Below are 25,758 nucleotides of genomic sequence, written 5' to 3'. Positions count from 1 at the left end.
TGGGTCTCCATACACAGCCTGTTTCATTCTGTTTGAATAGAGACTTCTGTCCACTTCAGGGCAGGTGGGTTTGAGAGGTCGTGCAGCAGGGCTATTTACATTTACATTTAGCAGACGCTCTTATCCAGAGCGACTTACAGTTAGTACAGGGAGGCAAGTAGGTTGAAGTGCTTTGCCGTAGGACACAACGTCATTGGTACGGCTGGGAATCGAACCAGCAACCTTCTGATTAATAGCCCGATTTCCTTACCCCTCAACCATCCGACTCCCTATGATGAGCCTTTTGATGTAGGCTAGGCCCAACCCTCATTACTGATGGATGTTCCCCTTAATCTCCTCTGTAGTTAAGTGTCTGGCCATGACTAATACACAGCTTCTAATTGAAATGACACGATATGCAAATATGTTTCAGGGTGAAGCAGTCACCTGCTGTTTAAACGTACTTTGTAAACAAATCACTAATTGGATCCAATGTGAGAAGGAGCACCTTAGGTTTGACAACAAGACAACCTTCGTTCTGCCGCTATCTTGTGCTTACGCAGTAAGAACTGCAATGTGTTGACACTACAGAGCTTGTTTCAGGAAGGGATTCACATTTTCCATGCAATGGGTGGAGCCTTACATTGTCGCAGTTACTCATTAATGAGGGGGTGCATGAATGGGTTTCATAGACTGACTGATTAAAACAAAATGGTTTTGGGCACAGTTCCTAGTGTCAGTCAGGGACCAGGCTTATGACCCATCCCTTGCCATTCATCATCAGGTCAGTGAGGTCTAACCAGGTGAACAGGTTGAATTCATGTGGAACACCGGTTGGATTGAGTTGTATAAAGCCTGAGGATCGTCCCAGAGTTCTAGTTAGGTGCTGAGTCATGCTGTCTGAGATTCCATCCAGATTCCTAGCCTCGCTCTGTGAAGAGGGATTTTTGGGTTGTGAGGTGGCTGGAGGAGACTGTCTCCCAGCTCTCCCTCTCTTTCATTTACATTTAGCAGACGCTCTTAGCCAGAGCGACATACAGTAAGTACAGGGAAGCAAGTAAGGTGAAGTGCCTTGCCCAAGGACATAACGTCATTCGACACTGCCGGGAATCGAACTGGCAACCTTCTGATTAATAGCCCAATTCCTTAACCACTCAGCCATTTGACTCCCTCTTTCAGTGTAGGCTTATAACCCTGGCCCCTTCTTCTTCGTGAGGCGTGGCTGATATCACCGAACATCTTATCTCCTCTTGGCGGCACATGTTTTGCAAACCGCAAGAGGAAACCCCACAGCTTCCTGCCGTCTACGAGTTCTCAGCCAAGGCCTCCAGTAAACCCCTGCTGAAGGAAGCAGTGGAGGTGTTCATGTGCACAGTAGCCGAGACACAGACGTGTGCTGTCAGTCTTGTCCTCGTTGGGTCTTTGTCGTGGATATCCTCCCGTAAAGAGGAAACGAGAGGAGAGCTCAGCCGCGCAGCGCGTGAAGCACGACTCCACTCATAAGCAAGGTCTCGCCAGCCTCTTGATAAGGGTCATTGACGGTGGTCGCATAAATAAACGTTGAATCACTTGTACTGAGGCCAGACAGTATAGGAAAACATGGGTGTTACCCTCCAGCCTCGGTACCTCGCAAGGTTGAACCCTTTTTACCTGACTTTATATTTATTATTTTTAGATATGGCTATTTACACAAGGTCATGTACATGGTTATATCAATTTACAATTCAGTTCATTCTTGATAAAAGCCATTGATGTCCGTGATATCCTAACAATAGGCTACTTAAAGCCATTGGAGGCTTTGAGCGTACATGGGTTTCCAGCCGCCGTCCTGCATCTAGCATTAGTCTGAGGTCTCTGCCATGAGAACAGCACACAGCTCATCCTTAGAAAGGCACCGCGCTAGAGGCAACGGTTCATTGTGTAGGCATTGTCTAGTGAAGGATGACATTTTATTAGCATCCAGAGGACAAGGCCCTATGATGCGTAAGAAACACAGCACCTATAGTATACAACGCTTTTTGAAACTGCTCGCTACAATTCACATTGCCCGGTTAACTAATCAATTTATTTCTGGCAAGCGTTTACAACAGTTCATATTTACAAAGCCAAATTGCCTGCAGTCGACTTGTCATAGATGTGGAACAAGCATACAGAGCATAAAGTAAAGGCATGTATTGTATTCAAGTGAGATTCCAAGTCAGAATCTTCACTGTGCTATTGCTATCTTGACCACAACTGGAACTTTATTTCAGAAATAATCCTTGAAATCTGGTCAATTGGGCCAGATAATACACCGCCCCAGGTTTACGGCATGGAAAGCAGTCAAGGAATGAGCTTAGACGTATTGGAGTTGACTGGCCGGAGTGTTGTAAGAGATGCACCGCACCGCACCCAGCTGTCTGTTGTAGTTTCTGAACCTTTGGAGGACAGGAGGACAGGAGGAGGCAGTGCTGCAGCTGGCATCCTCCCAGCCACGGGCACTCATCTGGGGATGGGCTCTGACGGCAGGGATGGGCTGAACTCTGGATGTTACCTCTGTGTGAACTTTTTCAGGATAGAAGTTTTGGGCAGTGCCCTCCTGAAGCTATCTAGGTTGTAGAACTATACTCCATCAGAAGTCAACTGTCCACTGTTATCCACACGTAGATGGCCTTCCTCAGTTCCTCAGTGGCAGGAGAGTTTTAGGCCAGCACATTCAGGTAACTCAGTGCTGCTCTGTTTACAATGTCTTCATTTGTTTTGATGCAGTTTGTGTGAGTGTGCGTGTTTGTTTCTGTGTGTGTGCTTGCTAGTCTGGAGGGGGGGGGGGGGGGGGGTGATCTACATACCGTATACCCGGAGGGGCTGGGCACAGCTGCTGCTCAGGGTACTTCAGGTCCAATGGAGAGTTCTCTCTCTAAACCTCCATATGGCCCAGTGTGAAGACAGGCTAGCATCCAACATGGCAGCATTCGTTATTTAGTCATCCAATCCAAATCCATAACTATAGCATGCAACATGTCGGAGTCAAGTAGCAACCTTTAGCTCAGTTCAACAGTGGGTCAACATGACAACGGTGTGTGAGAGACACATGTCATATTTTCGATTTCACTTAAAGTAACAGTGTTCCCACAAAGCAGTCAAAGCAAAAAGCTCTGTGATGACATGGTGACATTCAAGAACTCATTCAGCAGTTAAAAGCCAGATTCAAGGAAATGCCTATCTGAAACGGCAGGCTAGCTAGGGGAACCCTAGATCAACATGAGGAACTCGGGCCAGGATGAGGACTTGGTTGTGACGAGTGACTAAAATAACAAGATGGGCAGACAGGCAGCGTTGGAAAGAACACACGTCCAAACAGATGTAGAAAGCCAATGAGTGTAACCGTGTCTAGAATGAAGGCAGAATGGCAGGAAACGCAGCTGTCTCAGGACGTGCCGGGTCAGGAACACGCTTCCTGTTTCCCCCATGGACTGTCGTGTCGGAGTCTTTTTTTAAACCTTTTTAAGGAGTAGCATCAAATATGTGATTCGAACATTGATTTGAGGGAGTGAGACACACGGAGGGAGAGAGAGTGAGACACGTGAAGGGAGAGAGAGTGAGACACGTGAAGGGAGAGAGAGTGAGACACGTGGAGGAGAGTGAGAGAGACACACGGAGGGAGAGAGAGAGAGTGAGACACGTGGAGGGAAAGAGAGGGAGACACGTGGAGGGAGAGAGAGGGAGACACGTGGAGGGAGAGAGAGGGAGACACACGGAGGGAGAGGGAGAGAGTGAGACACACGGAGGGAGAGAGAGAGAGTGAGACACGTGGAGGGAGAGAGAGGGAGACACACGGAGGGAGAGAGAGAGAGTGAGACACGTGGAGGGAGAGAGAGGGAGACACACGGAGGGAGAGAGAGAGAGACACGTGAAGGGAGAGAGAGTGAGACACATGGAGGAGAGTGAGAGTGAGACACACGGAGGGAGAGAGAGTGAGACACGTGGAGGGAGAGAGAGAGAGTGAGACACACGGAGGGAGAGAGAGAGAGGGAGACACACGGAGGGAGAGAGAGAGAGGGAGACACACGGAGGGAGAGAGAGAGAGTGAGACACGTGGAGGGAGAGAGAGTGAGACACACGGAGGGAGAGAGAGAGAGTGAGACACGTGGAGGGAGAGAGAGGGAGACACACGGAGGGAGAGAGAGAGAGACACGTGAAGGGAGAGAGAGTGAGACACATGGAGGAGAGTGAGAGTGAGACACACGGAGGGAGAGAGAGTGAGACACGTGGAGGGAGAGAGAGAGAGTGAGACACGTGGAGGGAGAGAGAGTGAGACACGTGAAGGGAGAGAGAGTGAGACACATGGAGGAGAGTGAGAGAGACATGTGGAGGGAGAGAGAGTGATACATGCAGAGGGAGAGAGAGATGCGCGGAGGGAGAGAGAGTGAGACACGCGGAAGAAAGAGAGAGAGGCACACAGACAGAAAGACGGTTATGGTCCTTCCCTCTGTCTCAGCATGAGAGTGAGCGAGAACAGAGGGGGGAGAGGGCGAGTCCAGGCTAAGCAAACAGAAGTGTTTGCATGCATCTGTGTGTCTGCGGCTGGAGACTGAAGGGCTCTGAAGTGTTGCATGGCTCCAGGGATGATGAGGCTTCAGGGAGAAACTGGGCAATGCCATTCATCTCTGAGCTATCTCTGTGTTCATCAGGACAGCATTCAAGGCTTGAATGAGACCCTTGTGTTCCGTGTCGTGTCCTTGTTTGTCCTTTTGTGTCTTTTTGTTTTGTGTGTGGTAGGTTCATCTTCACCTGTACCCTCCCCTTCTACCTGGCTTTCTTTTAAACAAGGCGAAAAGGCCATTCTAGACTACATACTGCGATTCCAGGATAATAAAGTGAAAGTAACTAATTAGCAGCTGGGTCCATGCTCACCACATGCAGATCCTCAGTAGGCCTCAGTCATGCAATAACAACAACAAGCTGAATCTCCCATCATCCTCTCTGCCTCAGCCTCGCCTCACCCCCTGGTCCAAGATGCTTTTGTAAACATTTCCACCATTCAAGATCTCCTGGCTACTGCACAGTGCGTACCGTTAGTCTTCCGTGCTTGTGGAACAGTGGCCCTGTTCTACTGTGCCAGCTTGCTCGTCTTCATCATGCCTCTTCACCAAGCCTCTGAGCACAGAGCTGTTCCAGCAACTCAGGATACTGATTCAAGCTCTCTCTCTCTCTCTCTCTCTCTCTCTCTCTCTCTCTCTCTCTCTCTCTCTCTCTCTCTCTCTGTCTCTGTCTCTGTCTCTGTCTCTCTCTGTCTCTCTCTCTCTCTGTCTCTCTATCGTACGTGCGTGTGGCTGCAGCACAGCTTCCTCCTTGGTTGAATAACAGTTTTTCATTTCTCATAGACGCTGGCGAGCTCACCCAGAGAGGGCTAGAAGATAACTTCCCAAGCCTAGCTGAGGTTTCCTGAAAGCCACAAAGCTAATGGCCAGCCCAGACCATGAGGTGTAATGGGCAGGGGGAGGTGGAGTGGGGGGGGGGTTATTTCCTGAGTGTCCCTCTCCACTTCCTCTGGATCAGGGCCCAGCCCATTTAGAGCCTGATCTACCTCCAAGATAGGCCGTGGTGCTGGGTTGCAATTAGCCTACAGTAGTAGTTCTGAATATCAAGGAGTTACTTTCCTGGAAAACACCCTTCTGTTTCTCAGTATAAGGCCTTTACAAACGCACATGTGTTTGTATGACTAGTAACAAGCGATGAGGGGGATTCTAACCTCCTTTTGAAGTCCTCAAGAAGACCAGTTAAGCTGTAGGCTTCTCCGATCCTCCTATCGTAGAGGAATGGCCAGGGGAAGGGAGATCAGGGTCTAATAGGGTGGGGGCGGCTGGCTGTCACGGAACTTCCCACCCAGTAAAACTGCTAGTGATCTTAAGAATGTGGCGCTACTAGTGTTGGTAGCAATTTGCTTTGGTATCAGTTCAGGAAACCGATTAAAAGAAAATTATGTGATGTGATGTTGTTGTTGGGATTTTTTTTTATAATCCAAAGCTAACTAACCACGACTCCCAGAATGCTTTTCCTATCTCCCCGGCGAAAACATAAACGCGAGGATATGTGGATCTGAGTTCTCCTTATTGGATTTCATGATTTATTGTGTTTATTACATTTTATTGTTCTTTGAGGCTGGCTGTTTGTTTTGCTGTGTGTTTCTGTTTTCCGGTTTGAGGTTGGTATTGGGTAGGGGAGACAACAAAGTGTTTTTAAGATGCAGCTGTGGTGCGTCTGCAGTAAGTATATTAGTGTGTGTATGTGTGTGTCCCTGTGTGCTAGCGGTAAGTGGTTCTGAGCAGGCTACACCAAACAGTCCTCGAGCAATCTGCAACACAAAACTAAAAAATCCTAGCGCAAACACACACACACACACACACTTATGCATACGTCCCCTTAAAGTGAAACCAGGGCTTTGTCATAGGGAAAACAGCATGGGGTGCTAATTCACTGCTACCATTGGGGTGATGGTGACTGTGTAACTTTAGTCAGGTTGATGATTAGATGGAACAGTGGCACATCTACCATGACAGACTCCATATGCACTGCACAGGTTTCCACAACAGTAGGAGTCTGGAGAAGTGGGTCGTGTGTGTGTGTGTGTGTATGCACATTGGCAAACACAGTTTGGACAGTTTATGTTCTCTCCTTTTCTTGGGTTAGAGATAGCAGGGACACAAAAGGACTGTTGGAGCCTCCAGACTGCATCTGAACGTTCAAGACTGCATCTGAACGTTCAAGACTGCATTTGAACGTTCCGGACGTTTCTTTGACAAGCTGTCTCTGAGGGCCCCCGTTGGCTGAATGAACTGAAGAGCTCTTGTTTTTCTTCATTCCTGCTCACTTTAAGAGCAAGACATCCCTGCGGCCTTGCTGATAGAATGGACTGGGATATTTATTTGTAAACTCTTCGACTTAAAAATAGTTTTTCTTACAGGCAAGGTGGCTGTTGGGGGGGGTTTGGCCTGAGAAGGTTAGGTTTAGAGGACGGAGGGAGCGTAGATCTTTCTACTGTGCTTGACAAGTGCACAGCACGTGTACATCTAAACCCTCTCTCTCTCAGTAAGGCTCCGGTCTTGAAGGTCGACAAGAATATGAGTTTGGGTGAAAAATCCTTGCCCATCAAGAACTAAATTCTTAGTTGGATTTACTAGAAATGGATTTGGTTGAGTAGTTGGTGGACGGTGCAGGGAGGCTGGGTCTAGCTTTCTGAGGACAATATTTACTAGCTCTAATGTGCAAGGGCCTTGACAGACACTGACTGGAAGAAGGGAGAGTAATTAGGCTCGTGGTCATGTCCTTAATATGTGCTGTGTGTGTGTCTGTGTGTGTGAGTGACTAGCTGCGTCCTTTAATTGCCTGTCATTGCCAGATATGAGGCTGAATCACCCTCGGCAGCAACAAGAGCAAAAAAATAAATAAAAGATTTGACCTTGCGAAGAGTTCCAATTAAAAAGAACCACTGGAGATTTTAATGAGAAAAGTAAGGTCAGAATCTTTGGACTTTGTCTACTGTTGCTAAATGTTTAGTAATTTAATTGTAATAAATTAATGTTTCATTTAGCATCCAAATGTTTTACATGATGTCCCCGATGAAAAGGTTTTGATTAGCTTGAATATTTTGCCTGTCATTTATAAACCAGTACACTACAGGTCAGTCCCGACGGTGATGCAGATCCATATCAACTCTACCGTTGAAATTCTCCATCATTCCCATGCCTCAACCGTAAACACATTGTAAAAAAAATGCACAACTCCATGTCCGGCGATTTGAAGACAGTTTTGTAAGCAGCTGTCTGATTGGAAGTCTTCCATCCAATCCTGTGTGTCTCGGCTCAGCTCACAGAGGCAGGAGGATGATGTATGGAGATTGTAGCGACCAATCGAAATCTGGACATGGACCGCTCCAAAGCGACACATGGGTATAGATTTGTCAGCTGCTTTTCACTTTGCTTCTTTTGTGCAACCGCCTCGTTCGGGCAAATGACTTTTAATTCAAATGATTCCACCCGTGGAATTAATCGAGGAGACGAGCGGAAGAGAGTCATTAATAACGGACACACTTCCATGGCCCAGACACGCACATCTTCTATCAAACACATAGACGCCCCCAACAAAAACACACATTGTCTCTTTTTGTCTCCCTCTCTTACTCACACACCCTCTTATCACTCACAGACACACTCCCTCTCATCCCTCTCTCTCTTTTACGCACTCACAGACACACACACGCACGCACACACACACACACACACACACAGTAGACTGTGAAGAGACCTCCGAGACCGTCTAGGTTTCTTCATCAAGGTGTCTGGCGGTTTGCTCCAGCAATATCCCCCTGTGGCCGGCCAATGGCCATAATGTGCAGCGAGCTCTGATCTGCAGCATGGCTGTCAGCTCAGGTGTGTTTGATGCACTTCACATCCTTCTTCATCACTGCCCTCTACGAACCAGTGACTCTCTCTGATGTACGCTAGTTCCCTCCAAACTTGACTGTTTACCCTTATTTTACCTGTATGTTTGTGGACACGTATTGGCTTAGGCCATACCACTCTGTGTTAATTCACCACAAAGGCTACAACAGAGTTAGGCCTACCCATGCATGTTAACTGCCAATATAATTTCAAATAAGTCAGAGCCCAGACACATAGGGATTGATATTGCGTTTAGGGACCTTTCTTGTGTTTGATTACTGCTTCTCTCCATCCTTCTCTTATCTATCCTGTTCTTTTCGATTCTTCTCTTCTCCATCCCCCTACCCAGGCTGGCCTTGATGGTGACACACAGAACTACAGAGGGTTGTTTGTGCTCCGTGGCTCTGCCGCTGGCTGGCTGACTGGCTGACTGGCTGACTGGCTGGCTGACTGGCTGCTCAGCAATGATTAATTCAGATGGGCCTTAGGGGTGAGGAGGCATACAGGGTTACCCAACCAGGGATCTGGTGACAAGCTGGAAAAAAGACTCTTAAGGCCTAGTTGAGGAGGCTAGTTGGAGCTGTGGACTGGAGGAGAGGCCTTTCTGTCTGTGAGTGTGTGTATACATGTGGGTTGGTAAAGGTCTGGATTCACGTGACCTCTACCAGTGTTTCAATTCTTGGTAAAGGCTCTCGGGAGAGACCCCCTCTATTTCAATGTACACAGGTTTGTTTGGTTCCACAACACCATTTCCACCACCCTACACACACACACACACACCGTCCCTCTCCTGTGAGAGCTCAGTGGACAGGCTTGCTGTCCTTATTGTGTGGGTGGTGCGTATGAATAAAACTCAGAACCATGTTGCTCTAATACGGCTCTGAATTGTTCTGTGCATCGGCAGCGTTTTATAATGAGACGTCCAACAAGGACAGCTCAACTGAGCTGAACAACAGAGATTTCCCACTGCACGAAAACAAGTCATTTTCTGCATCATTTCAGTCATTCATTCAAAGCAGAGTCAGTGTCCAGCAGCGTTTGGGACGGCATGGCACTCCAAGCTCTCCAGATGGTGGAGTGGTGGGCTTGAGTGCCCCCCCAGGTCCCCCTGCTTCACTCTGACTTTGGATTTGACATGATTTATGAGGACAATCGATACGCTCCACGCCAAAGGTGACTCATCACATTAAAGCATCCGCATCAACTTTTGTGTCTTGTTTGCGAGGCATGGTGTTTGTTTTGGAACGTCCTGGGTACGGTTTGAGACATTTGTTTCTGTTATCTTTTTTATTTATTCATGTATTCAACAGTGTTGAGTGTTGCAATAGTGCTCTCAACAGCTCATGTGGATGCCTGTGATGGGATTTTAGAAGCTTGTCTGATGAGGAGGTTGTAGACATGGCACCTACAGGGACCACATCCCCTTGCTAACATTTCCATTTTGTTGCATAATATCAATGGGTCGATTTGAAGCAATGGAGATTTGTCCTTTTGCTTTGTTATATTTATTTTGATCTGCATGCCATGCATGAAGCACAGTGCAAAGCACATTTAATCCAGGAAACGAACAAGTCTGCATTTTGAACACTGGCAACAGGCTTCCAACTACATTGCTCTCCTAGAAACAGGAGTTGTATCAAAAAAACTATTTTGCGGCAAATATCATCAAAATAGGAATTTGAGATAATATCTTTCACATTGGCAGTTTTTAATGTTTATTTCTCCCATAGAAAAAGAGAATAAGTCTGTATCAAAATGGGTCGAATTGAAGGTCGGTGAGATATTACAGGAAAAACCCAAAATATCCTTATCAGCACTTTTGATATTCCTCTCAAAGACCTTGTGTTTACTGTTCTGGATCAGGCAGCTGCACACAGGGGAAGATTCCTTCTGGTTAGCCCAAATACATTTTTTGCAATTATTTCAACTCCCTTCCTCAAAAAAAACTCAAACTAAAAACAAGTTAATTGATTTGTGGTTGACCATGTCGATCAGTGTTGGCAATACAGAGAATGCCCTGTAACCTGCAAGATTCAAAAGAAGATAATGACTATGGATGACAGTCCAAGGACCCATCTCTTACCGAGTTCAGGCTAGTGACACACTTCTGGCATGTAGGAGACTAATTGACGTAGTTAAGGTTTCCTGTGGCACAGTTCAGTGTGATTTCAATTCCTGATCAATGGTACATTTCTGAAAGACTCTGTGTCTGCTAACGTCTAAAGCAGTTCACTGTTGCCGGGATACTTCCACCCACCACAGTTTCATCCTCAGCTCTCAGAGCTAAACCTTCTCTCAGGGCTGAACTATCAACTGCTTTTAATAAAAGCTCACGGGTACTAATTTAGACGGTCCGCCAGGTTCAACATTATGCTCGGCTTTCATCTGCTCAATCTCCTTCATGGAACTGTGGACTGTAGCTGGTCAAATAAAGCACTTCTCTCTGTTTTTCTTTCTCTCTCACTCACTCACTCACTCACTCACTCACTCACTCACTCACTCACTCACTCAGTCCATGGGTATTTAACAGTGTTCTTCACAGCACCCTGACCTCCCTCTAGGTCACTGTACAGCCTCACCGCCATGGCATCCAACCCCCTGCCCCTCCTCTCTCCCCGCTGCCACCTGTCTGATGGATGGCTGACTAGCCTGTAGTGTCATGGTCGTAAATCACCTGTTACCGTGGAGATACACCGACATCCATTAACCCAACCTCCTCTGCTGCAGTCACAGAGCCCACCTCCATCCCAAAAAGGCTGTATTTCTAGGTACATGGGCAGTGGAGTTATTGATGAACGAATTAGGGGGAGGGGCAGCGACGACGGATGGCTGTCAGTTGGGATGGGGGGGGGCAGCAATCATTTGCTCTTGCTTTATTTATTCATTCCTGTTTTTGTTTACCTGTGAACTGTCACCACCACTACAAGAGCGCAATCAGAGCATCAAGGGACTGGTGTGTATCATACCACACACACACACACAACCTCTCCTTGTGTAGATGTGTGGATTGTGAGATGATTATGGTGATCCTCTGATTGGTCAACGCATGCACGGATGGGATGGGGGTTAATGATGGTGGGAGGCCAGACAGACACACACTTATCATAGCTTTTATCTCCATCCTTGTTAGTCTAAGAGAGCTACAATGGGCTATCCCCCCTACACACACACGCACACAGAGTTAATCCACCCTCTGTCATTTTAATGGGACAGTTTCCATCAGAAGGGCCTCGAGGATTTACACCATTTCCAGGTCTTGATCCAATTGTTTTCCCAGCCTGCCTGGCAGCCCAATAGTGGCTATTGCTCTTTTTTTCCTCCGGTTGCTTCTTTCGATTAAACGCCACCGGCTCACCTTCTTGATATTAGTTTTGACATCTGCATTGTTATTTTCCCTTATCGCTTTTCTATTAGGGAGGGTTCAATAATAAAAATGTCCTCAGAACTATTACTTGGTGACGAATCGTGACATTTATGGGTTGTACAATTTATTTATGGACACAAAGAACATTATTCATTTGCAATTGGTCCCCTCCGCCGCCCTGCTTAACACACACACCTTCTGTAGATAACACTTCAATTCCAGGAAAGCTTCTAAAGGTAAAGAAAAAGCGATAATCGTGTTTATGAGGCTGAATATGTTTTCATGGAGGAAGACGAGACCAGTTGAGCACCAGGGCGGCCTTGATCATCCAGCAGGCTGAGATGACAGGAACAACATTCAGCAAACAGCCAGCTTTGATACTCAAACCTGGTTATCTACTGTATGAAAACAAACCCAAATCCTTTTTACTGAATGATCAGACTGACGTTTCTTTTGTTGAATATGAGTTAGTTAAGAACATAGTTGCATATGAGTTTCTATTTAAATTCCTTTTTTCTTCAAAGACAGCTTGTGTTGTTGTTTGTGTACTGCTGTGAACACAGGCTGTGGGTTGGCCTTGTTGACTGGTGTGCTGGTCTACATGAAGTGAAAGATGAGGTTCAGTCCAGACTACCAGGCCTCGGGTGTAGGTCTGCCTGCCCAGAACATAACACCACACTCCTAAAACGAGCCAGAGCATTAAGCGTAGCTAGACTGTTCCTAGCCTCGGTTTCACCCCCCAACCTCTAATCCAGTCATCCACATTTATCCACACGAGCAGATGTTCATGAATACGGCAGCTTTTATTGGTCGTCAGCCATCGGCAATCTTGTCATTCATTGGCAAGGTACAAGATGGTGTCATAGGAACCCGTGTCAAGTATGGTGACGAGAGGAGGAGCCCTGGGGTTTAATGTATCTCTCTTTTCTTCCCCTTTCCCTCTCCTCCTCCTACTCCCCCATACCCTTCCTCCCCCTCCCTCCACACACCTCCTGCTCCCTCTCTCCCCCTCTCTCTCCCACCACCCCCGTCCCTCCTCAGTTGGTCGGGGGCCCGTTCGACCTGGAGATGAACTTCATCATCCAGGAGACGGAGAGCGTGGTGTGCATGGTGGAGCTGCTGGACAAGTGCCAGGCCACCTGCCAGGCGGAGGTGTGGAGCATCTTCACCGCCGTGCTGAAGAAGAGCGTGAGGAACCTCCAGGCCTGCACCGACACCTCCCTCATCAGGCTGGTGCTGGAGCGCGTGGCCTGCGCAGATAGCATGATCGCAGGTACGTCTAAGGGTTGGGCGAGGGGGTCTGGGTGTGGATCTCGGTGGGGTGGGGTAAGGTCGGGGAGTTGGGTCGGGGGTCTGGATGTTTCCAGACAAAGGATCCTTGTAGGATGAACCCTAAGGGTCACCTCCAGGGTACCTGGCTTGGTCTGACACATTGATATATGATATCAATTTAAAAGCCATCTGGGTATTTCTTACCGTAAAGGTCATTATTGTAATGAAGGGCTGGAGAGACTGGGTGGACAGTTTCACGCAGAGACCTGTCAGTGTCAGCTGTTCTGGGCTTCTCCACCTCCCTGTGACATCAGATAGTTAGTGAGAGAGACTCCAGCTCTCTTAACCCCTTCGCCTCGCACAGAATCCAACCGGAAAACATTTTCTACTTGTGCACCATTTGACCACTATATCTGAACGCTATGGATCCGAAATCCATATGGTTCATTTCCCAACTTGAACCCCTCTGTGGACTCTCACCAGGCTTCCCCAAACCGAAACCCAACCCCATCTGGGAACAGACTGTTCAGACTCCATGAATAAGGCACCCTCTCTGGTTGGAGAACCGTTCTAGCGAGTCTGATCTCCTTACCTGTCCAACACCCCCTATCCTCTCCCTCCCTCTCTCTTCCTCTCTCTTCCTCCCACCCTCTTTCTTTCTCACTCTCTCTCTCCCTTCAATTAGACAGAGCTCTAATCCATTGCTCGCCCCCACCAGCCTATGACTCAGCAGTCCCCCCCACCAGCGATCCATCCTAACCGTTTCTACGGAGACGGAAATAGCATCAGTGAGCACCGTCCAGACTGACAGAGCAGACTGACAGAGCAGACTTGACAGAGCAGACTGACAGAGCAGACTGACAGAGCAGACTGACAGAGCAGACTGACAGACAGAGCAGACTGACAGACAGATCAGACTGTCAGAGCAGACTGACAGAGCAGACTGACAGACAGAGCAGACTGACAGACAGATCAGACTGTCAGAGCAGACTGACAGAGCAGACTGACAGACAGAGCAGACTGACAGACAGAGCAGACTGACAGAGCAGACTGACAGACAGAGCAGACTGAGCAGACAAAGCAGACAGAGCAGACAGAGAGTTAACTGTGATCTTCAAATCATCCCTGTGCACTGAGAGCCATGGCACCCAAATCCTACTTATGGAGATTAGCATGCACTTAGACTTATCCTCTCCAAAATACCTGTTTAGTCTGTTAGATTAGACACCCCTCTCGCTCCCTCCCTCCATCCATCCATCCATTCCATCCGCACTCCCTCCCTTCTTCCACCTCTGGCTGATGTCTGGACTTCAGGCGTTGTACTGATCCAGTCGTATCGTGTTTTCAAACCAGTGGGGATTCCTTTAACCTCTGGGGGAATGGGGTTGAGTAGGGAACTGTAGTTGCCCTCCCCTCTTGTAGTTTGACCTGTGTGTGTGAAAGACAGTCTAGGCATCACAGTTCTCATGTTTGACGTGTCTGTGTGTGTGTCTCTCTCTCTCTCTCTCTCTCTCTCTCTCTCTCTCTCTCTCTCTCTCTCTCTCTCTCTCTCTCTCTCTCTCTCTCTCCCCCCCCCAGACCTGATGGTGGACATGCTGGGTGTGCTGGCCAGCTACAGCATCACAGTGAAGGAGCTCAAGCTGTTCTTCAGTAAACTGCAAGGCGACAGCGGCCAATGGGTAGGCCCGCACTCCCATACCGTACTGTCCCGCCATGTTTGTTTGGTAACCTCATGCGGAATGTGCTAGCAACACTTCAGCCGGTTCCCTTTTCACAGCTCTTTGCCCTCTCCAGCAAGGGAGGATGTTTCTCTCTCTCTCACACACACACACACACACACTTCTACGCCTCTGGGGGTGTAGTATACACAACTGCATTATTGATGTATAATAAGCTGTATTTTAATGGGGGTGCCTCAAAGCACGTGTCTTTTCTGAAGTTCTCTTTTTTGCCCTTTTCTAATCGTCAGTTTGAACACAGTGAATTTTAGGGTACGCTACTCCTTCAAAAAATGTGAAGAGATGCATTTTAACACTATTTACCCAATGTATGTTATTTATGTTAATTTGTCATAATCTTCTGCAAAGTTATATATTTCCATGTTTTTAGTCGTTGTATCGCCCCTCCCCCCCCCTCCACTCCCCTGATGAACTGTGTTAGTCACCACATCCCAGGACCACTGGGACGAATGGAAGGAGAGGGTGCGAGGATGGGGAGGATAGAGAGAGGGATGGGGGGTAGAGAGAGGAATGGGGGGGTAGAGAGGGAGGTGAGGAAGGAGAGAATTAAACAGCCCATTGATCATCGTGCTCGGTTGCGTTGTCAGGGAAAAAGGGCAAGTTTCTGGTGTACTTCTGAGTTACACCCCCCTTCCCCTACCCATCTGCTCACAATGTGAAATATTATATCTCTTTATTTCTCTTCCTCTCGCCTCTCTCTCCCCCCTTCCTTATCATCTCTACACTATGCAATAAATAGTTCATTGCACTTTTAGAAGTGTGCGGCAGTCTCAACAGAACTGAAGCCCCTCCAGGTGCAGACCGCAGCTTTAACGTATGCAGGTGCAGACCGCAGCTTTAACGTATGCAGCTTCAACCACACCAGAGATCAAGTGGCACAGAGCTTGATCATTTGAGGTTATCCTCAAGAGCTGTGAAATCAACCTGTGTCGTCACACACACACACACACACACACAGACAGACACACACACAGACAGACACACACACACAGAGACATAACACACACTCATACACAAACACAGACCAACAGACAAAATTGACGTGGAGGCTGCTGTCTCAGATTGTGTCCTCTCCCTGAAGTCTCTGCTTTGATAGTGATGACAGACACATTTAGAAAACCAGGTTAATACAACTCTAATTGTGGACCTTTACATGCCGTTGTAAGGAAGTTGGCACAAGCTGTGTATTACGCTTGTTTGTGTGCGCTTTTGTTTCAAATGTCTGGTTGCATTTTGTTTGTCTCACCCCCCTATGTGTGTGTGTGTGTGTTGTGTCCCCCCCCCAGCCTCCACATGCAGTAAAGCTGCTGTCTGTGCTGAAGAGCATGGCCCACAGGAACGGACCAGACTCCTTCTTTAGCTTCCCGGGGAAGAGTGCTGCCGTGAGTACAACACACACACACACACTCACTTTATGTGTTCTAATATGTAAGCCATACAGTGCTTTACCCAATACTTTATTATCTAGCCAGACAGCCAGTCATCCAATCAGCCTTACATTCAGCCAGCCAGCGACCCCATGTGATCTTGTCTATGAAAGGGGAACATGCAGTACAAGTCCCCTGGGAACCATCTCTCCTCTTCCTGAAATGCAGCTGATTAGTCACACTCCCCCACAAGGGAATTCTTGTTTTTCCACGAGAGTAGTGGAGTCCCGTGTTCTAGATGCCGTCTGGGAACAAGCTCCGGGATGGCGAGGTCACATGGGTTCTGTCTTCATAAGGTGTTCAACCGTGACCTCTTGTTAACCTTTTAGCTTTTAGCTTTGAACCGTTTCCCTGTGTCCATCTCTTCCAACTCGTGTTGCACAGGTTGTGCAAGGGTGCATATTTCCATTGGCTCTGCATCCTCCCATCGCCATGGTGATCTAACTCTGTGGTGGGGGTGTGTAGGAGTCCTTCCTGTGGGCTTGAGGACTGGGAATGGCTGTGATTGGAAGTTTGTGTGTGTGTGTGTGTGTGTGTGTGTGCATGCTGCACACAAGCTGCACACCTTCCTGTGATCCTTCCTCTCTAAGGAAGCAGGAAGCCCTGGGTGGATGCGCACACAAACACACACACACAAACACACAAACACACACAAACACACGCACACCAGACACCAATCTTAAACAAACAACATTATACCAGCGAGGGTTATTCCATAGCTTACAAAACTTCAAATGATGCTCTCTTTAGCCGTGTGTGTACTGCATCATCTCAGACCCTCCCCCACCCCCACCTCTCTATCCCATTAACCCAGCTCTGTTGTACTGTCCCCCTCCCCCCCAGGCCATCGCTCTGCCCCCCATCGCCAAGTGGCCCTACCAGAGTGGCTTCACCTTCCACACCTGGCTCCGCATGGACCCCATCAACAACATCAACGTGGACAAGGACAAGCCTTACCTCTACTGGTGGGTCACCTGGATACTACCTGGATTACTATTCAATTAGTCATACAATATACAAGTATACTATCTGGATACTTTAGTGTACTAGTATGCTAACTGGATGCATAATACACTGTTACTGTATTCTTTTTACATACTTTGAGATGCTATCATACTGTTTGGATTCTTTATTATACTTGTAAACTATTAACATTGTATACCAGTGTCACCTGTACTAGTGCATTGTCTTGGATAAAGCTAATACATATATGAAACTGAATACATTACTAGTATACTGCCTGGATACTATGATATGCTAAGATGACCTGCTGTCATCTCACCTCCTTCAGTGACAGAGCCCTCTTCATTGTTTGGGCTGGACTGTATTCTCAGTGATATTGTTTGAAAACCTATTGCTGTGGCTCCCACATAGTCGTAGCCTAGAGGAGCTTTGTAGTGAGGATCCTGTGACCTCACGCCAGTGCTGCTGCAACTGTGTGAAGTCCTCTTCCAAGTAGCCTGGCTGCCAGCCCAACTTAGCCCCGCCCACAATTTTTTTTTTAATTTTTTTTTGCTAGTTTGGGGACAAACTATGTCCAAACAGGAGCTGTTCGGACCAATCAAATTGTTGGGCGGGCTTTATACGATGATGGACAGATGATCAACAGTAATGTAATCAACCAAGCTTGGGTTGAATTCGTTTTCAACAAACAACATACTACGTGGCTCTGATTGGTTGTAGGTATATCCAATTGGGCGAAGAGGCATTTTTTTTACGAGTTCGGTCTCTCTCTCTCTCTCTCTCTCTCTCTCTCTCTCTCTCTCTCTCTCTCTCTCTCTCTCTCTCTCTCTCTCTCGGAGGGCCAGTAAATCAGGGCCTCTAATCGTCCTATTTTCAGACGATAATTAATTTCTGTCAGAAAATCTAATGCACATCCAGGATGTGTTTGGGTCTTCTAAAATAAATTAACCACACACAGCACCAGTCTGCCAACCAGTCAGTCAGTCAGTCAACCAGTAGAGAAATCCGTAGTATAATTCCTCTTCAGGCCTGTGCCCTTTTAAAAACAGATTAGTTCAGTAAATCACATGCTCACATGGCAGGGCCTCGACTTGGCATCACGGGAACGACACAAATGGGAATTTGTTGTGAAGTTGACTGATGATTGAGTCTTTCAGTATCTCTGCTTTTTCAAACCCTACCCAGAATTTTTTTTGTGTGATTTATTGAAGTTTGACTCCCCTCTCCTACCTCTCAACTCCCCAACACACCATGCCCTTGAGTTAAAGTGAGCCTGCTGTACTTACTGAAGTGCAATTGTGTGTGCGTGTCTGACACGGAATGTGTGTTTCTCTCTCTCCTTCTCTCCCTCCCTCTCTCATCCTCTCTAGTTTTCGCACCAGCAAAGGCCTGGGCTATTCGGCACACTTTGTGGGCGGCTGCTTGATTGTGACCTCGTTAAAGTCTAAAGGGAAGGGATTCCAGCACTGCGTGAAGTACGACTTCAAACCACAGAAGGTAGGAAGGCAGTTGGGAGGGAGGGAGAGAGGGAGGGTGGGGAAGGGGGGGGCTTGGCCTAGTTGCTCTGTGGGACAGCCCACATACACAAACCCAACGCTTCTAAAAACGCTTGTGTTACCATATGTAGGACACAATTTCACACTCTCATAAAACTATAACATGTACACACACACACACACACACACACACACACACACACACACACACACACACAAACACACACAGACAGACAGACAAACACTCGCACAGACACACACACACAGACACACACACACACAGACACACACACACACCAGTAAACCAGGCCTCGCAGGGTGAGTCAAAGTCATCTCCTTTCACCCCTGGGGGCCTGCAAAGCCTGGATAAAGAACGGAGGAGACTGCTAGAAGGAGGGGAAGGAGGATGATCTCATAACTCTGCAGTCAGTCTCCTGGTGCATCCAGCCAAGCCCCCTTCTGTAGCACCTCCATCCATGTTACCCACAGCCAATTTAAAACCTCCATCTCCTCTCTCCCCTGTGTGCAACTCGCTACACACTAACCGCCCCATCTCTCACAGGAAAGCAATAGACACCCTCATTTTGGGGGGGGATTTTTTCTATTCTGTTTCTATGTTATATTTAGCCCAGTCCAGTCCGTATAGGTTCTCTCCAGAGGTGTCTGGGAAGGATGATAACCCGTTTCTCTAGATTCCGCCGAGCCAGTTATAAATCTCAGCTGAAGTAGGTGGGATTCCAGCCCCAGGGGCATAGCTGTGTGGCCTAACCCCAGCATGGTACTACTGTACTAACTGAAACAAGGCTGAAAAATAGATCACTCTCCTTTCTCATTCTCTTACTGTTAAATGAATGAACCAAGAGTAATACATACAAGAAAAAATTGTCATTTAGAGAGAAATATCGTTTTTGATTGTAATTGAGTGAAGAGAAAGATGTCTCTTTCTCGGCATCTCACCGAAACCAGCCGTGTCTGTAGAATAGAGGACTGATGCGCGTGTGTTTCCCAGTGGTACATGGTGACCATCGTCCACATCTACAACCGCTGGAAGAACAGCGAGATCAGCTGCTACGTGAATGGAGAGCTGGCATCGTACGGAGAGATCACCTGGCTTGTCAACACAAGCGACGTAAGTACACACACACACACAGTGTAGTGTTGCCATGGTAACCCCAGGTAATGGGGTAACGTTCCATCACGCCCATCTACCTGACTTCCATCCAGGACCACAGACCCAGTTCTGAGCAGGTCACACAATATCTTTTTTTTCTCTCCACACTAAACGGAACTGGTTTGATCAGGTTTGAGTTGTCACACCGCTTTCCCTTGTTGCCCCTAAATTCCAGTCATTTCTGTAGATTAAAATGTGTCATATTCAAAGCAGTTACCCACAATCAAATGAGTGAATTCCTAACCGACAATCTTGCCTTAAGAATGAGAGTTATCAATCGAGGCCTACACCATGTAATCATGGTTAGATTGTGGAAGGTGACTTGTTTAGGGGAAATTGGAAAAATATTGTATTCATGCACAGTATCGCTGTGTGTTTCTCCCCCCCCCACCTCTCTCTCTCTCTCTCTCTCTCTCTCTCTCTCTCTCTCTCTCTCTCTCCTCTCCTCTCTCTCTCTCTCTCTCTCTCTCTCTCTCTCTCTCTCTCTCTCTCTCTCTCTCTCTCTCTCTCTCTCTCTCTCTCTCTCTCTCTCTCTCTCTCTCAAAGGGCTTTATTGGCATGAAAACAACAATTGTTCATATTGCCAAAGCAACAGTGAAATTACGGAAATATTCATCAATATAAATCATGGCCTTATATATATATATACTTATATTTCATACACTAACATACAGAGACACACGGTAGTTAAAAGTATACATATGTGTAACTACACCACACAGGTTGGTATATTATTAATGTTGCCAAATAATCGGTAGAAAAAAATTATAAATAAGTCTCTCTCTCTCTCTCTCTCTCTCTCTCACTACTACACTGCTTCATTTAATCACCTTCTCAGCTGACATCGGGGCCAGGGGGTGACGCAACATGCTCTGTCTTTTCACCAGAATGCAGCAGCAGACACACACCCACACCACACACCCAGTCTGTCACATCCCTGCTGTATGGCTCCTGTCACATCTCTCTCCCTCGTGTGGAGAACCAGCTCTCTGACAGCTCTCAGAGGGGCAGGCGTCAGCGCGCAATAACGCCATGGTCTTGCCGCTCGTGGCGTGCAGGGCCGGTGTATACTTGGAGAACACAGCAGCAGATGGAGACGTGATAACAAGCCCTCCTCCACCACCCCATTTACAGAGCCTCTCAGAGGGGAGGGGAGACCCTCCATGCTCCATGTTTTTGTTTCGTCACTGTGGTTGATATTAATGTTTGTCTTTCTTTCTCTCTTTTGCTTCTCGACTCCTTTTTCTCTCATTTATTCTCTTTTTCTCCTTCGGTCGTTTTTGTCTTTCTCTATCTCTCTCTTTTCTTCCTCTCGTTCTTTCTGTCTCGACCCCCCCCCTTCTCTCTCTCTATCTCTGCCTCACCCCCCCCCTTCTCTCTTTCTCTCTGCCTCACCCCCCCTTCTCTCTCTCCATCTCTGCCTCACCCCCCCTTCTCTCTCTATCTCTGCCTCCCCCCCCTCTTCTCTCTCTATCTCTGCCTCCCCCCCCTTCTCTCTCTATCTCTGCCTCACCCCCCCTTCTCTCTCTCTATCTGCCTCACCCCCCCTTCTCTCTCTCTATCTCTGCCTCCCCCCCCCCTCTTCTCTCTCTATCTCCCCCCCTTCTCTCTATCTCTCCCCCCCCCCCCTTCTCTCTCTCTATCTCTGCCTCCCCCCCCCCCCCTCTTCTCTCTCTATCTCTGCCTCACCCCCTCAGACGTTCGACAAGTGTTTCCTGGGCTCGTCGGAGACTGCCGATGCCAACCGTGTGTTCTGTGGCCAGATGGGGGCGGTCTACCTGTTTGGAGAGGCCCTCAGCGCTGCCCAGATCCTGGCCATCTACCAGCTGGGCCCAGGCTACAAGGTACGCCCTAGCAATGCTAGTATAGTTGTGGTACAGTTGATATTGTTGATAGTAGTACAGTATAGTCGCGGCAAGAGAACCACAGGAGTCTTTGTGTTCAAACTACCATGCCTCTGTGACTAAGTCTAACTCAAATATCCCATTGATGATCATAAAAAAGTCTCTCTTTCTTCTGGCTCTCCTTCTCTGTTCCCTCCCTCCCACCTCCCCTCGCCCTCCCTCTTCCCTCTCCTTCCCCTCGCCCTCCCTCTGATCTCCCCAGGGCACGTTCAAGTACAAGGCAGAGAGCGACCTCCTGTTTGCCGAACACCACAAGATCCTGCTGTATGACGGCAAGCTGGCGGCCAGCATCGCCTTCACCTACAACCCCCGCGCCACCGACGCCCAGCTCTGCCTCGAGTCCTCTCCCAAAGACAACACCTCCATCTTTGTGCACTCGCCCCATGCACTCATGCTGCAGGTAATACACTGGTCCACTAGCCTTACAGTCTCCCTCTGCAGGTAATACACTGGTCCACTAGCCTCACAGTCTCCCTCTGCAGGTAATACACTGGTCCACTAGCCTCACAGTCTCCCTCTGCAGGTAATACACTGGTCCACTAGCCTCACAGTCTCCCTCTGCAGGTAATACACTGGTCCACTAGCCTCACAGTCTCCCTCTGCAGGTAATACACTGGTCCACTAGCCTCACAGTCTCCCCCTGCAGGTAATACACTGGTCCACTAGCCTCACAGTCTCCCTCTGCAGGTAATACACTGGTCCACTAGCCTCACAGTCTCCCTCTGCAGGTAATACACTGGTCCACTAGCCTCACAGTCTCCCTCTGCAGGTAATACACTGGTCCACTAGCCTCACAGTCTCCCTCTGCAGGTAATACACTGGTCCACTAGCCTCACAGTCTCCCTCTGCAGGTAATACACTGGTCCACTAGCCTCACAGTCTCCCTCTGCAGGTAATACACTGGTCCACTAGCCTCACAGTCTCCCTCTGCAGGTAATACACTGGTCCACTAGCCTCACAGTCTCCCTCTGCAGGTAATACACTGGTCCACTAGCCTCACAGTCTCCCCCTGCAGGTAATACACTGGTCCACTAGCCTCACAGTCTCCCTCTGCAGGTAATACACTGGTCCACTAGCCTCACAGTCTCCCTCTGCAGGTAATACACTGGTCCACTAGCCTCACAGTCTCCCTCTGCAGGTAATACACTGGTCCACTAGCCTCACAGTCTCCCTCTGCAGGTAATACACTGGTCCACTAGCCTCACAGTCTCCCTCTGCAGGTAATACACTGGTCCACTAGCCTCACAGTCTCCCTCTGCAGGTAATACACTGGTCCACTAGCCTCACAGTCTCCCTCTGCAGGTAATACACTGGTCCACTATTGTCAATGACACGTTCTGTCGGTTTCTCCTGGAACATGACGAGACACACACAGGGCGCCCACGTCACGTCTCTCTTTCCGGAACGCCGGCATTCTATCTCAAATCACACGCGGCGGCATCATATCGCCTTCGTTTGGTTCAACGTAAACAAACAAAGCCGCTATAAAGAGTGGGCTTTGCGGAATCTCCATGTTAAAGGGCCTACTGACACAGTGTTTCCTTAAGGATCCCATGACAGGAAAGAGGACTAAAAGGATCAGCTGCTATGGTCAGCACGGCCCTCAAACCCCGGCCCCAAGGGCGTTATGAGGGGCCCTAAAGCCAGTCATGCCCATTTGCTCACATTTAGAGTTTCCTTCAAGCTCTAGCTGGAAGCCTTTTGTTCAAACCCTTTATCTGGCATTGATCACAGTAAGAACACAATATGTGAATGACTAACAGGATAGAATATGTGAACAAATCATATCATGCGATTGCTGATCTGTTGATTGTGACAACATAAACACATCCCAGATTTACTCCGCACTAGATGAGCCCGCTACAGGTAATGCCAATCTTCAAAAATGCTAATATCCAAATCCTTCCCCACTTAACTGAAGGTGACAACTATTGAGGCATAGCTAATCAACCATAATGTATTGTAGTCAGGTGTAGTCAGGTGACACCTGTTCCACCCCTCCCCACTTCTCCTCCCTCGTCTTCCAGCTGTGCCACCCTCCCTCCCTCCCTCTCTCTCTCTCGTTCTCTACTCTCTCTCATTCTCGATTTTCTTTCTATATTCAGTACTGTATATTTGTGTCTTTTTCTTTCGACTTTTAATCTCTTTCAGTCTTTCTTGTAGTCGTGTTCTATTTTCTCTCTTGACGTATCTCTCTCTTTCTCCTTGCTCCATTTCCTTCTCTCTTCCTCCCAGACAGTGATTTCTTCCAGAGATAACAGGGTGCCTCTTATCAGCCCCTCCCCCTTCATTCTAACAGGCTGGTTCCTTTTGAGGTGGATCTAACTGGTCTGAACCAGACAGTGTCTAGCTCACCTGCCCAGAACCATTGTACCTTAATCGAGGACATCGGGCATATTTGGGCCAACTGACGCTTGTGTTCACATTCTGGAGGGGTCCTCTTGATGACACTCACCTCAGACTATAGGTCGCTGGGTTTGTCTGCCTGGGTGTTCCTGTATGAGTGGCGTTCGTTGTCAAGTAAACTCAAGTAAATGTTGATTTTTACACACACTGGCAGGAGGGAAGGCTGGGTGGGAGAGTGCCCACCTGATTAAACATCCATTAAGCTTGTACACAAACTAGCACATGCACACACACACAATCAAATACACACACAGCTGTCCTTTTTATTTGATTACTCTCAATTCCTCCTACGCCTCTCTCCCACTTTCTCTCTCCTCTCTTTCTCTCCCCTACTCTCTCCCCGTCTCTCTCTCTCTCTCTCTCAGTAATTGAAGTTTGTCTCCGTGCCTCCCAACGCAACGCATTGAGCAAACACATGACCTCCTTTGTGTGTTCCAGTGTTTTACAGCGCATGCACACACACACACACACACACCAACACACACACACACACACACACACGCTGACCTATATGATCATCCTAACCCTCTCAGTGAAGCGTTTCTCAAACCCCACCCTCTCTCCAGATCAAGCATGCTCTGTCATCAATTCATTGTTAGTGTTCATATTTGGACAAACATGGCAATGAGTTTCCAGTGACTACAGTTGCGTGTTTGGTTTTTCTGACAGGTCCAGGTTTAGAATAAGATGATACTTATAGTCATTCTACGTTGAGAAGGTTCTGCAGAGTCAGTCATTTCTCAAACAAGGGGTGGCCTGGAGGAGCTTCCTGTCACCTGACTTGTTAAACAAACGCCCCCTCAAGGGTTAGACACCTGCATGACAGTGGTCTCATCATGATGGCAACATAGCCTTTCCAGCCTCTGGCGGTCTCCCTTGGCAACTGGGGTGGCGGCTGGGAGAGGATCTGAGCAGAAAGCCAAAACAAATCAGATTGTTTATACCTTTGATTGCACACATTATGCTGTCGATATTAAAGCCTTTACCATGCCAGGCATGGCATTTTACATCATCCCAACCAGACTGCATTCAAAATTGAAATATATCTCAGCATTTCTGGTGAATCTTGTTATTTGTATTTGTTGATGATGTTGTCCTCCAGGATGTCAAGGCGGTGGTGACCCACTCAATCCAGAGCGGGATCCACTCCATCGGAGGGGTGCAAGTGCTCTTCCCCCTGTTCTCCCAGCTGGACTACCAACAGCACACCAGCCACGAGCTGGACACCTCTGTCTGGTAGGACACACACACACACACAGAGTATACTGGACACACACACACACTGCACGCATACACACCTACTGTATACAAACACGCACAAAGTACACACAAGCATGAGACACGCGTGCACACATTCATCACTCTTGCACCCAAACTATTTCATTATTCACAACCCATCATTATGGTATTCACAGGGTGTTCATTATACTGGAGCACAGCGCCTCTGGACTGGTTCAGCACAATCTGTTATTGTAAAGCATAGCCTTTTATTATTCATTGTAGCATTGATAATAAATTCATGATGCCATTACTGTGAGTGAGTCTGGGGCCAGTGGGGTGAATGGTAATGAACGTATGGCCTCTCTTGTAATCTGGCAGCTGATAAGTCACTGCTGA

At 47.9% G+C, this 25,758-nt stretch overlaps 1 protein-coding gene across 1 annotated transcript in view; it reads left to right on the top strand.

Moving 5' to 3' along the window:
• Window positions 1–25,758, top strand: part of LOC124484328 (lipopolysaccharide-responsive and beige-like anchor protein) — a 135,438-nt gene that overhangs the window by 7,909 nt on the left and 101,771 nt on the right. Inside the window, 9 exon segments of the mRNA XM_047045212.1 lie at window positions 12,805–13,036; window positions 14,614–14,714; window positions 16,061–16,156; window positions 17,045–17,166; window positions 18,535–18,661; window positions 19,670–19,789; window positions 21,529–21,675; window positions 21,938–22,135; window positions 25,244–25,377. Coding sequence (XP_046901168.1) covers window positions 12,805–13,036; window positions 14,614–14,714; window positions 16,061–16,156; window positions 17,045–17,166; window positions 18,535–18,661; window positions 19,670–19,789; window positions 21,529–21,675; window positions 21,938–22,135; window positions 25,244–25,377 — 1,277 coding nt within the window.

This window comes from Hypomesus transpacificus, chromosome 22, assembly GCF_021917145.1.
Source record: "Hypomesus transpacificus isolate Combined female chromosome 22, fHypTra1, whole genome shotgun sequence".
NCBI lineage: Eukaryota > Metazoa > Chordata > Actinopteri > Osmeriformes > Osmeridae > Hypomesus > Hypomesus transpacificus.
The sequence above is the reverse complement of the archived record's forward strand: the minus strand, read 5'-3'. Positions and strand labels throughout refer to the sequence as shown.